Source organism: Protomyctophum bolini, assembly GCF_963924005.1.
Source record: "Protomyctophum bolini genome assembly, chromosome: 20".
Classification (NCBI taxonomy): Eukaryota; Metazoa; Chordata; class Actinopteri; order Myctophiformes; family Myctophidae; genus Protomyctophum; species Protomyctophum bolini.
This window is the reverse complement of record NC_137881.1, coordinates 26856429-26870103: the sequence shown is the minus strand read 5'-3', so window position 1 is coordinate 26870103 and position 13675 is coordinate 26856429. Positions and strand designations below refer to the sequence as shown.

Below are 13675 nucleotides of genomic sequence, written 5' to 3'. Positions count from 1 at the left end.
TGCCTGTGTGAAATGTGAGGTGCTGGCATAAGCAGGGAGATCTTCACCGGTAACAGGAATAGCGTGTCCAGCTCCGACGCCGGCCTTCCTGTCCTCAGCACCTTCCTCGTCGCTGTCGTTGAAATCGTCCAGGTTTCCGATGTCACTTTGCTTCAAGCTCATCAGACTGGCCAAGCTCTGCATGTCCTCATCTCTATGGCAAGACAGGGAAACGAGCAGATATTGTAAACTCTACCCTTAAATGTGGTCAGAGGATACCACGTTTTTTTTTGGCAATAGTTTTAACCCCTGATTAGTGTGGTTCACTACAACAACCCAGAACATGTCTGACTCTGAACTCAATCACAGCATAGCATAACAGTTTCACATAATTGTTATTTATTTAACCTATATTTAACCAGTAAAAAACACATTGAGACAAGAGATCTCTTCTTTCAACTGGCCACGAGGCAGAATAAAACTACAAAACTACGTTTGTCTTTGCCAAACATACACAACAAAACTAAAATAATATAAAAATAGATAAATGTATGAATGTATGATAAAATGTAAACTTACAAAAAGGCTAAACACCAAAAGGTTGTCGAGTTAATAAAGACCAACTGACTGCAGCGTAAAAGTACAATGATGAGTCCTGAAAGGTGAGCTTGTTATGAATCTCAGTGGTAACTGTCTTTGAGAAGGAACGGGCAAAACAAGCCTTTCAATCTATAACCTAATAATATGACCATGAATAATAACCAATATGAAAATGTGGTGGAGTGGTGACTTACGTGGCTTTGCCTTCTTTGAGGAACACACAGGAGAGGGTCAGTTTCAGCGTGGCCTCGACCACCTTCACCGACAGGGGTTTGAGCTTCAGCGTGAGGTCATATTGGGCCGGCGTGGCGCTGGCATACTTCTTCATGTTGACGTCGACGGACGCCAACACTTTCCTCCGGCCTTTAGACTCCTGGTGAGAGCAGAGAACAGTGCTTATCTTCTCATCTCTTCTCTACCGGTTAAACATCCTCGATGGACCAAAGAGGTACATCAAGGATGTTTTGGGGAAAAATCGCTTTCCTGACAAATGACTTTCCCAAGGTGTTTACATTAAGTGACACAAACAGATGGAGAATACAAGGAGGGACACGTTTGCAGAGAGGACTCACATGTTCAATGACAAAAGTCCAGTCTTTGTCTTCAAACTCTTCCGCAGTAGGGTCCTGTTGAAAAAAAGTATACAAGCATAAATCCTTAACTTCCGGTTCAGATTCCACGAGACGCATCCGAGCCATACAGTTGCGTCGGGTGTGTGGAGACTGTACTGTACCTTGAAAAGTGTGACGGTGATGTCCACGCTCTCTGGCACTGACCACACCACCATGCCTCTGTAGGGGTTCTTGATACCTGGCTGCCAGCCATGGAGCTGGACACAATGAGAAGATAACCAGATGATTAATACAGGTTAAAAATATATATAAATATATATTCTAAATCAGTGGGTTTGAACTATGGTTCTGGTGATCCTACAGATCCATCTTTAAGACCTGAGGACCAGATTCTACAAATGTCTTCTAAATCCTAACAGTTTTCTGAAAAACCTATAGATGTTTGACCCCCAGAATGATACATGATACACCTCAAAATATGTTGTTCCAGGGGCCCCCTCAGAAGCAAAGATTTTAGCTAAAAACGTTCGCTCTGAAAGAATATATATATTTTCAAAGATTTGCACCACATTTTCACGATTTCTCAAAAATAGCAGATCTACAAGCTCGTAGCGCAGCACTCTGTGCCAGAATGGGTTAAAGTGGTTAAAAGCTATGGCGACACAGATCCGTCTAAATGGGTTAAATGAACAACTTGTTTCTGTGAAGCTGTCTAAATTTAGACCCATTAGACATAGGTCACTACTCACTAGGGGCACTACTCACTAGGGGAGTGTAAATAACTACCTGGTCCAATCGAAAACTACCAATGAATAAATTGGATCACCGGCTTAAGAGTCCCTGGGCTTTCCCCACTGCAAAGCTTTCATATTCATCTCATATTTACAGTTGGCAAACAATCAGTGAAATAAATCTACTGCAATGTTGACCTACAGTATCTGTCTTTAGCTCTATACTGTACACACGATACATCCACCTATTGAGGATTATCATCATCCTTTATCTTTTAGTTTCATGCAATATTCCTCTCATCCCATTCCCTGCAGCGGTACCTTGGTGCACTGTCGTCGGTTCCTCCTGATCCACACCACTCTCAGTTTGTCTGGTTGCCTGGAATTGGAGCAGAGCACACACTGTAAGGAGTGAGCAGTGAACCAGACTACCACAATGTTGTCATAATGTCATGTAGTTTGCGATCACCTGCAGTATCAGATTGCTTTTTCCACACTTTAAAAGTGTAATTACATGGCCAGTTAATGAACAGGCCATATTGTCACTGTCGAGCAGAAACCTTGTACCCATCTCCATATTTCACCATTTTACCTTTTTTCATAAATTAATAGCTTATTTTATTCTTCATCATCGGACACTGATGTGGAACAATAGCCAATCTATAAGCTCACAGCCAGTCGCAATGTGACCTTGCAGAACTGCTATTTTCACAATTTTGGAAATGTTATTATATTTTTTTGAAGTTTGTCACAAAGAATGGCATGCCCAGATTGTTTTTAAAGTATGTAGGTCAATAATAACAATGATGACATTGGATATATTGGAACACAGGAAATGTTTTTCTCCATTTCCTAAGTAACGGTTTTGGACATAGCCTACTGTACAAAGAAAGAAAGACAAAGGAGGACAGACAGACACAAACAAACAAACAAAACGCCATGGCTCCAATGTGGATGTAAAACCACATTGGATAATGACTTCAAATTTGAGCGAAGTTTCAGCGCAATCAGAAAAGTATTAAACTAGTGAAATAAATGGAAGTAATTCAGTGACAACGGCAGCAGCATACACACAAAAATGTCTAGCCGGCACCGATCAGCTCAGTGGCTTGTGAGATTAGCTCCGGACAGAATCAGGGGACTTTCAAATGAGGGTGTTGCCGATATACAAGCTGCAGAATAATCAGGCCCAAGAAGAACATCTGCTTGCTCTTTCTTAAAACAGCAGGATGTTAGTCCTCAGCCAGGAGAAAATGAACATCTTACTACTCCATAGCGACAATGACATGGCTGAATTAAATCAACATCTCTTTGTGTGTGTGTGTGTGTGTGTGTGTGTGTGTGTGTGTGTGTGTGTGTGTGTGTGTGTGTGTGTGTGTGTGTGTGTGTGTGTGTGAGTGAGAGCGAAAGAGTGCGAAAGAGAGAGAGAGAGAGAGAGAGGGGGGTAGGTGATAGATACAAGAATAAATACGAGTAGACAGGAATGACAACAATTTGTTTGAATAAGTAACAGACTCAGGTAAACATATCCTGTCCACTCCTGTCCACTTCATTTACCTGGGAGTTTGTGGTAGCGGATGTACATTCAGATTTGATTAGTATCAGGAAATGCCTGACCAAGAAAAACGTGTGTGCACTGTAGATGTCGGTCATTCTTTAAATTGTGTGTGTGTGTGTGTGTGTGTGTGTGTGTGTGTGTGTGTGTGTGTGTGTGTGTGTGTGTGCACAGCGATCAATAGGACAGAATGAAACACAATTTGGTCCATGCAGTGAAATAGATCTTGTTAATACATTAATGGTCCTCTGCTGCTAAAAGAGTCAAATACTTAAAAAATATATATATTATAATGTGTGATGATGATGATAATGATGTTTAACCTACAGTATATTATCTATAAATTGATGGCATCTTAATAGTGCAATTTAGATTTAGTAGACTGACGAGTGTCAGTTGTTGTTTGTATGAATATAGTATGTTGTTTTTATGTTGATTTATGTGGGCCCTAGGAAGACTAGCGACCCGGAAGCTAATGGGGATCAGAATAAAGAATAAAGATTACGTATTTTATTTATAAAACCCACAGACAGGCTCCATGTTCATATGAGAGAGAGAGAGAGCGAGAGAGAGAGAGAGAGAGAGAGAGAGAGAGAGAGAGAGAGACAACTGACAACTCAGTCCGTTATGCACATAATAAGCAGGTTTGTTTTCTTTTCTACTGGTGTGTTCACTCCCCTCAGGGTAGAGTACTAGAGTCAATGGAGGGCGTGGTCTAGCCACACACACAGCAACACAAATACATTCATCAGACACACTTCTCGCCTGTACCTGTATGCAGGCCAGGGGCGTGACTAGCGTGACACAGACAACACAATTGCGTTGGGGCACACACACACACACACACACACACGTGCCCACGTGCGTGCCCTGCGGGGCACACACACACACACGTGCCCTGCCCCCCCCATTATCTCTGTCTGGTGTAGACAGTGTGGAGGAAGTTAGAAGAGGCGAGGGTGCCCCGTGGGCTCACCCAACTGAACTGCGCTGAGCGGTTTGTTTTTCCACCAACTGCTGCTGCTGCTCTGTTCACAATCGCGGGGCAGGTACTGTACGTTCACAACTACAGTACAGTGGCCCACCGTTTATAAACGCTGTTTGGCCCGTCGTGTCAAGCCTGCGTGGGGGCCTACTGATGTCTCGTTACGCCCGCTGCCTGTATGTCAGACTGGACAGGCACTTCCCGTCCCGTAGCAAGTTTCTATCTCAATTTTACGCTCGCGTAGAGTTGAATCACTGATGATTTTTGCTGTGTGTTTTACATAAAAGCCAAACGTGGCAATACAAAGAGCAATAGGAATGGAATAATGACACTAATGGAAGAAGTAATGGGCTACGTCACCCAAGTAACAGATGCAGGAGTTTTTACTAGATTTGACTAGTAGGAACAATGCAGAACAAATACATAACTCATAAGATTTACAGTTAACACAGACATCAACAAACCTATGACACTACACGTCACTTATGAACACACAGAAAAAACATTCTTTATAGTCTCAGGAGGAGCTCGTCACCCAACCAGGCTCAGCTGGTCCTCACATGTGATGTGACTGCAAGCCTGGTCTGGATTCAGAAGGATGGATACCAAACACCAAAACACCAAACAAACTATTCCAAGAAGTACTTGCAGAAAGGTGTCGGATTCATACGCCTCATCAAGGCTTTTATTGGGTAGGCCCTAGAATTATGATGCCCTTGATGGCTGGGAATATATTTTGGGTATGTCTTATTCCGGTCTGGGTTCCGGCCTAATGACTATACAAACCAGTGACTACAACTACAACAACTTCTCCCGACCGGATCATAAACCTGAAAAGGTTAGCCTCAGGTAGAAGGGAGAGTGTGAGATTGGCTGAGGGGGTATAGGCGCAAGGCAAGGTAGGGGGCAGAGGCACCCTTGTGGCAAAACGGTCACATCAGGGAGTGACAGATAAAAGCCTAAGTCTATTAGAGTTCAACAAGCAATTTAAAGGTGACATTGACCTTGCTGGCGTAAGCCCTTAATTCTCTCCACAGAATTAATCTTTTCTATCCACTTAATTCATCATCACTGCTGCTATACATTTCTAGTTGGAAGATTGAGATCGCAGATGCCCTTCAGATGAGACCATGAAAGCATTGCAGTGATTTTCAACAAGAGTACATTAGATGTGCTAGATTGTGAACTCAAACAAAAGCTGCAACCAAACCCAAAATACAATACCAAACTATAATACATCAGCCAAAAGTAATTGATTTGCATCATAGTGTTTTATAAGATCAGTAACTATGAAGTGTGTGTGCGTGTGTGTGTGTGTGTGTGTGTGTGTGTGTGTGTGTGTGTGTGTGTGTGTGTGTGTCTGATCTCACAAACCACTGGACCAATCATTGCGAAATGTATTGTGCTCACTGGCAGTAAGACAAATACCGGAATATTTTTCACATACTTATCTCCACCAGGGGAGGTGATTGCATTTGTGATTTTTTCTGTCTGTCTGTCTGTGAGCAGCTAATCTCGGCCACTGCTGGATTCATCTGCGTGAAACTTTACATCCACACTCCCAATAAGCCAAGAAATAACCCTCACACCAACCATTTTCCAATCAGCCTCATGGTGGCGCTATAACACTCGCTGTCAGGCATCAGAGCCTATGGTATGCACCTTTAACTCATCTGCCATTGACAAATACATTTGTCATTTCAATCCGAGACCGCACGCATAATCGTTGGTCATGTGGCGTTTTCAGTGCTTTAGTTTACGATAAGGGGCGATCTTCCGCAACCTGTGAATTATCCAAAGACTTCCAAAGAAGAGTACACCCAGGAATAGCATGGTCTAAACAAACATTTTTAGTGAAAACAAGTTATATTCAACTGCCAATAACTAAAGAAGAGTATTGCAGTGACACACTTATTATTCCCGATGAGGGTGGAGATCTGTCATCTTCAGTTGGGAATGTTTGGTGTTTGAATAGTCATGGAGCGAAATGTTCTGCGTGGGTCTTGAAAGATTAGTAAAAACGCAAAAACATTGCCGGCAGTGTGGGGCAGACTGTTCTTTAGAAACTCTGGCAGAGTTAACCACTCTGCTATAGCAGCTGAGCCCTGGGTAGTCAATCTGACCTGGCAGGGATTTGCACACAGGAGCTTTAGTTGTTTATACTTTTAGTTGTAAAGTTGTAACCTTTTTAAACTTGCAAGTTAATGGGAGAGGAAAATACCGTGTGACACATGTAACCAAATGGAACCTTATGGGTCTGAGCTAGAAAATGAACACCCAGGATTATCATTTAACAGTGTACTGAGGAGAGGGTGTGTGACTGTGGACACTCACTCTGGGACTTCTCGTGTTGCATTCATGACACTTATAGCAACTGTGGGGATTGGGGAGAAAGGCCAGCGTGAGAGAGAGGGACAACACACTCACAGAAATAGAGAATGGCAGAGTCACTGGACCGTCAGCCAACCAGTCACTAGAAGCTTAACGGCAATCCTACACCACCTGTTGCTCTACTTGCCATGAAGAGGTTAGTGTGTTGTATACGTGTTATGAAGTCAATTAAGGGTGGCCAAGGTTATCTACAGTGACAGTCCTGCTCCATTAGGCAGCGTGTGAGTTGACCATAAACGATTATAGGTCACATACTGTGTTGATATTATCTGCTACTGCAGTGTTTCGATGGATCCAGTCTTTAATCTTTACTGTGAGTTAAGTAATAATAACAGATTGTCATAACTATACGGTGCCAATGCCAATAAGCTGGAGAAATACATGGAGAATCATGAATCATGACCCAAAACAACGTGCACACACACACACACACACACACACACACACACACACACACACACACACACACACACACACACACACACACACACACACACACACACACACACACACACACACACACACAGTTTGTCTCTCTCCATTACGCTTCTACTCTCAATCAGTTATCTTTTTGACAAGGGGTAACAGTCAAGACGATCCACATTTCACACATTCCGCCACAGAGGAAACATAAACAACAAGCGTTTATCCACTCTACGTAGCAGATCCGACATGCAGTGAGTCTACTCTGCACTGAGGTGAGGGGTGAACTAGGCCATGAGCTAGCTTTGACATAACTGACATGACAATGTTGGGCCTCAGCTCTGCAACCCTGCAAAATGAAAGGTGGCAGGGTTGATGGGGAAGAATCATAGAGTTATAATATATCAGGTAGAATATAGATATTACGGAGTCGGAGACTGTCCCGTAAACTGTATGTAAACATGTGTAAATCCCACAAGAACTGGTGCAAGTCCATCCACAGTCAACACACTGTTGACTGTGGATGGACAACAACAACAACAACGCACTGAACATGCTGCTCTCTTGCGTCAGCATAAGAGCATAGCTAGTTAGCTCAAATAGATGTTAAAAATGGATTTGCATCCGGCCGACGTGTTCACACATAAGTGTGTGACCGCGTACAGGACATAAATATACTGCAATTATGAGAGCCACCCAATGCATAGTCCCGCGTGGCCAGACTGTTGCCTCTCGCAATTTTTCGAACGCTTCCGTCATACAGTCTGGAGCAACGGAAGCTCTGATCATGAGTACAATATATAGCGGAAATGGAGCCTCCTCCTCACTTTGTCTTTACAGTCGTGCACATTTATCCTAATATAAATATAAATCATCTAAGCATATATAGCTTGCTGCTTAGCAGACATAGCTGCAGTTCCAGATATAGCATTCAGAGGTTGTGGAATAATTGTCTGGCTACACAAATCTACACAATCTGCGCCTGATGTGGTTTGTGGTTGCATCACGTGATCATCCTGTAGTGTAAAGTCATTTCAACATGTAGAGGCCTAGCTCTTCTTCTGACTTGTCTTGATTCTGATCAAGACAACATGTGTTACTCTGCAAGAGTATGACATCAAGCAAGCATTTCAATAAGCTGTCATTTAAGGTGTGGCGGTTACATGATTCCAACTGAACGCAATACTAGAAAAAGATCAATTAAAGATTTTAATTTAAGCTACACTATACTGAACTGAACCCAAACAACTGCGTAGTGCATGTGACGTACGCACATCACATGCACTACGCAGTTGTCATTGTCTAGACTCAGCCAGAGTGAGATCACATCACATACCAAAGAATCGGTCACCAGCTGTCCTGGAAGAGTCACCGATAAAGGAATATTTCATATTGCTGGATCTTGTCGATGTGTTTTTATGTGTAAAATACACATAATTACAATTATGTTTTGCCAAGTAAACTGTGATTCCAGGGGAATTAACATCAACACACACACACACACGGAACCAAAACCTGCTGCTACTGGCCTGTGTGTAATGCAGCTGAAGGCTACATAAACACGCTGACAGCCAGGCAGGCCGGCTCTACAAGCCAGCTCTGTGAGATTGGAGGCACATGCTGAATGCGATGTGAGCAACTCTAATGGAATTAATGGAACTCCCCTGGTGCCAAGACTGACCGAGTATACAGCCAGTAGTGAAAAGGGCATACCTAGCTACGCTGGCACTTAGGCAAGGCAATGGCACGTTTATTTGCATAGCCACATTTCAACGGCATGTGTTTTACACAAAACATTAAAAGCATTATAAGGCAAAGCGCAAAAGAAACGCATTATAAATCAGTAAAAATGTATTTCAATACCGAGGTTAGGGTTAGGGTTAGGTATAGTTTTACTGAGGTTAAGGTTAGGGTTAGGTTTAGGTGTAGGCTGTCAATCACAGCGACTGGCCAGTCACAGCGCACCCTCTACGTCACTCTGTACCGAATGCGAGGCAGGAACCATATCAGCCTCTCTCACATTAGCCAGTACTGCATACAGCGCCCCTACTGGTACATGCTGGTGCTCATCAACACATAGGTGCATGACCGACACACCAACACGGGAACACGGACATTGCTGTTCCTTGGAGTGGTTGCACCCCTCAAAGATAAGACAAAATACAAGAAGAAAGTTATATTCATTGCAGTTCAAGAAATGAACCAAAGCAAACTGAAAAGTATTCATCTGTGATTTAAACAAATCAGATTTAAACGAATCGTAGCAGACAAAAAAACTGAACCCTGGTTCTCCATATTTGGTGTGTATAGCAGAAGCAGAAGATGCTTAACCAACAGCAGTATTTTGAAATCAATTCTTTGAGAATTGAGATATAGAGAGCCAGTGAAAATAGTTAAGAGTGGGAGTGATGCGATCTCCTTCTTGGTATTAGTTAGAACCCAGGACACAAGCAGCAGTGTTCTGAATCAACTGCAGCTGTCTGATAGATTTCTTTAGGGAGACCTGTAAAGACACTGTTACAATAGTAACTGAGTGAGTTTTTTCCCCAAATCCTGCTGAGACATTACATTCTTAAAGCCTTGATATATTCTTATCTTAAAATTATAGTTTTGTAATTATCTAATGTGGCTGGTTCTGGGTGTATGACTACACCAAGATCTGTGGCTTGGGTTGTGGTTTTTAACATTATCTTTTTGAATATTTAGTATTTATTTTCAATTTTTCACAAAATACACATACATTAAAGTATAACAACAATAATAATAATAATAATAATAATGAAAATAATGAAAAAAACTAAACAAAAAACCAATCTACTATACAAAAAAATAAGTTGTTTCTGGAAGCAATAGATCTAGACTGAGATAGCTGAAAATAATTAACCAATAACATTTCTGATACAGGTAAGGTTCTAATAAGGTTGCCAAATCTTTAAAAATGTTTCAAACCGATGAATGCAGTAAAATTTGGTTTTTAACATTGATTGAAATTGAACAACGATTTTTAATCCAAAAACAATTTCAGTTTTGTCTTTTTTATTTTAAAAATATTCTGGCAGTCATAGATTATTATAATTTTTTCAATGCAAAGCTTGTATTGCCTTGGACCATAAGCAGGGGAATGACACACTGCAAACCAGGTCAGCTGGGAGTCAAACCGGGGACACACTGAAAAGGGCATGTTGCGCCCATGCCATAGACTGTAAAGAAATATGGACAAAGCGTTCTCCGGGTCTGATATGGACGTAAGATGAAGCCAGTCAGTCCTTGAATTGTAAATCTTTCTAGATCTGTTTGGGCCCAGCTGGCCATTGGCTGGCCCAGACAACGAGGCGGGACTTTGACTCGAACGGGGGGGTGGCTCCCGATCATAGACTGTAACATCTGGAATGTCAGAACAGGAAGGACGGGTCAACATATGGAGTGTCAGGTAAGGGTTTGAGGTCAGATGTAGAGTTGCTGGCCGGCGCTATACAGTATATGCAGATATGGAAATCTGAGGGTCTCCATGACGTCACAAGATGTCACGAGGCATGACCACATATGGAGACATGATGTCACAAGACGTGAGTGACTAACGGACGGACGATGTAGGTTTAAATAGTAAATGCGCCCTAGGGTCACATTAAAACCCACCTTTGAGCTTGTGAATTGGCTAGTTTCAATTTACACACCCAAAAAACATAAAAAGTTGAAATGTGGAGATAAAAGGTTTAGTTTTTGTCCTTTTTTGTTTTGCCTGACAAAACCATATGAATGCAAGAAAATGGTCGAGTCACCAATGTTATTATGGCCAATAATAAATAATAAATAAATAAGTACGTCAGTACTAGAGTCACATGGAGTTGAAGTTGGCGCTTCACTGAATCCCAGTGCAACAAGGCAGCAGTGGAATTCAGCCTGACACTATACTTACTTACTTACTTCCACACAGACAATCAATTCCACACTTGATCAAATTAACTCAAGAGGTCAGCCTGAAAAGAAACACTGTGGAAAAAATAAATGGCTGAAAGCTCAAGAGGACCAAAGGACGGGCACCACCTTACTTAAAACTGACCTTATGCCACACCATGTGTGCCAAGATTCATGGGGTCTGACAGCCTAGGGGGGCCTGTAAATGTAGCAAGTCAATATGGCTTGTTGTGGTCACGGAGCCCAAATTCCAAGGAAGGAACTCTTGTATACACAGGAGTAGAGCATGGCGAATGGACTGAAGAAAGCACAAGGGTTCTTTCAAGCAAGCAGCCATGGCAGAGTGGGATAACATTCCTGGAGAGATACGAGAATATACTACTAACTACAGTACAGTATGTCTCAAACCCAATTTGTTGACCTAATCAGGATGCAAAATAATCTCTGAAACTCGAAACTCCACCTATTAAAGTTGTTCTTTGTCCACGACCCTGTCATAACATGCCGAAGCCTGCTTTTGAGTGTCAACAGTTGTCAGCAGCAGCTGATTGAAAACATGACGGATGATATCTACATGAGATGAAATGGTAGTATATTAAACTAGTAACTACAGCCTGCCCTACATCCACAAGCTTTGGATTGGTGCCACGATTATGTGACGCTGAATGTTTAAGGACACTTGTTTAAGGACACTGATGAAGAGCTGAAGTGTGCCACCATGCCAGACTACTGCACGAATGGACATGGAATCCAACACCTGTACCATAGGCAAAATTGTTGTTCTTTGTTCATATTCTATAGGCCTACTTGTTAATACCGTACTTGTTACATGATGAGTCAGTGTGTGACCAAACTGAGGAACCAGCCACATCAAAATGTTGTCTGAAAAGAGCAGATCTGCTATTTTCATTTGAAAGCGTGTGACATTCTGCAGCATGTACTTTCTACTTTTGGTACTTTAAGTAAAAAAAATTGTACATGAATGTCTGAAACATTACATACAGGGATGTCTCTCTTGTTTGACATCACCACTGTACACCTGTTCATGTAGACTAGAGAGCCCCTCCCCCCCTCTCCCCAGACACTGCTATCATTTCACTTTGACACCTTTACTACGCCCAGCGACCCAGTGTTATGCTAACTGTCAGAGACAGTAACTACACTCCACACATTAATAACATATCTGATGCCACATCATGACACCGATTATAAGAAAACAGCATTGCAGACGCGGAAGTAATGCTAGTTATGGGGCGTGTGCTCCCTCTAACAGTCCATGATATGATATAGCCTAGTGTACTGTACATCAGATAGTTAGTTGACTTCAGTTCAGACCATAGACTGTAAAAAATAGTCAGACACATGACGCTGCTGTCAATATGAATTCGCACGGTAATACAGAATAATAACAGCAGTAAAACTGACGAATAGGAACGTAAACCATGTGTTAATTGTTCCCTTCCATTTAACCATGCATGCATGTGCAGTTTGGCGCTTTGTGCGTCAAGTGAACGTGAAAGTGGTTATTAACACTATATCAGAGTCTCAGACCACTTGAAAAGAGAACAGCAGCATCGTTGCCAAACTCTTTAAATGCCAGCACAATGTATAGTGTTACACACTGTATGTGTTATAAAGTACATTATAAAGAAAGACTCACCATTTCTTACTGCATTCTATCATCAGTTCTTGGTAGGATGCAGCAAACTGAAATTTGGAGGCTCTCTTCCCGACCCGCTGGAGTCTCTTCCAAACAGAAGTCATGTTCCAGTTGGTCAAATGTCGAATAAAAATACATTGATAAAAGCGTTTAAAAAATAAAATATAAAATATACACAGAATATGTCTCCTCCTTCTCCTCGGCAAAAACGTGTAGCACCCTCTGCCCCTCTCCTGGGCTTGCAGGTTATAGCTGGTTGAATGTGGACGCACAGAGATCCCGGTGGCTCGCCTCAGTTCCTCGGCTCACATGTTCCGACTAGTGTCACACAGAGCAGAGCAGAGCAGAGCAGAACACAACAGGCTGGCGAGGCGACAGAAAAATAAATCACAAATAAACGCACGCTGGCTGCTGAGATCCTAATAATAAATTCCCATTGCCTGGAGGGACGAACGGTCACTCGGGCAGCATGCGCAGCTGCGATTGGCGACTTTGTTGTCAGGCCAATTACGAGTCTCATATATTTAATATTTATTTACACTAATTTTATATCATTATCTATCTTCTATGCATTTACGGATATCCAAAATACTGTGTGTGTGTGTGTGTGTGTGTGTGTGTGTGTGTGTGTGCGCGCGCGCGCGCAAAAATACCGGTATATTGATTGATTGAAGTATTTATGAACGGTATTCGAATATGTACATAAAGCACAACTCAATACAAAAGCTGTTAATGTGGACGACGTAACCACTAACCAACCAAAGCATTACACTTATTTACAATAGGGTTCCACCATTTTCAATTAATCAGAAGATTAAAGACATACAAATATACCAAAAAGTTATGTATGAGTTAGATTAACAA

The 13675-nt window shown here is 42.1% G+C and overlaps 1 protein-coding gene across 13 annotated transcripts in view; it reads right to left on the bottom strand.

Moving 5' to 3' along the window:
• The window catches only part of ehbp1l1a (EH domain binding protein 1-like 1a), a 49553-nt gene extending 36405 nt beyond the window's left edge, over positions 1 to 13148 (bottom strand). For 8 of the 13 annotated variants that reach the window (XM_080792052.1, XM_080792063.1, XM_080792057.1 and 5 more), the window contains exons 1-6: positions 12812 to 13144; positions 2204 to 2261; positions 1313 to 1408; positions 1152 to 1205; positions 774 to 952; positions 48 to 193 (exon numbers count right to left, since the gene is read on the bottom strand). In XM_080792052.1, coding sequence (XP_080648178.1) covers positions 48 to 193; positions 774 to 952; positions 1152 to 1205; positions 1313 to 1408; positions 2204 to 2261; positions 12812 to 12915 — 637 coding nt within the window. In that variant the 5' untranslated portion in view covers positions 12916 to 13144. Of the gene's footprint in view, positions 1 to 47; positions 194 to 773; positions 953 to 1151; positions 1206 to 1312; positions 1409 to 2203; positions 2262 to 12811 lie in introns of all 13 variants that reach the window. The other 5 variants (XM_080792053.1, XM_080792054.1, XM_080792055.1 and 2 more) reach the window with 2 other exon arrangements.
• Between the last annotated feature and the right edge of the window lie 527 nt (positions 13149 to 13675).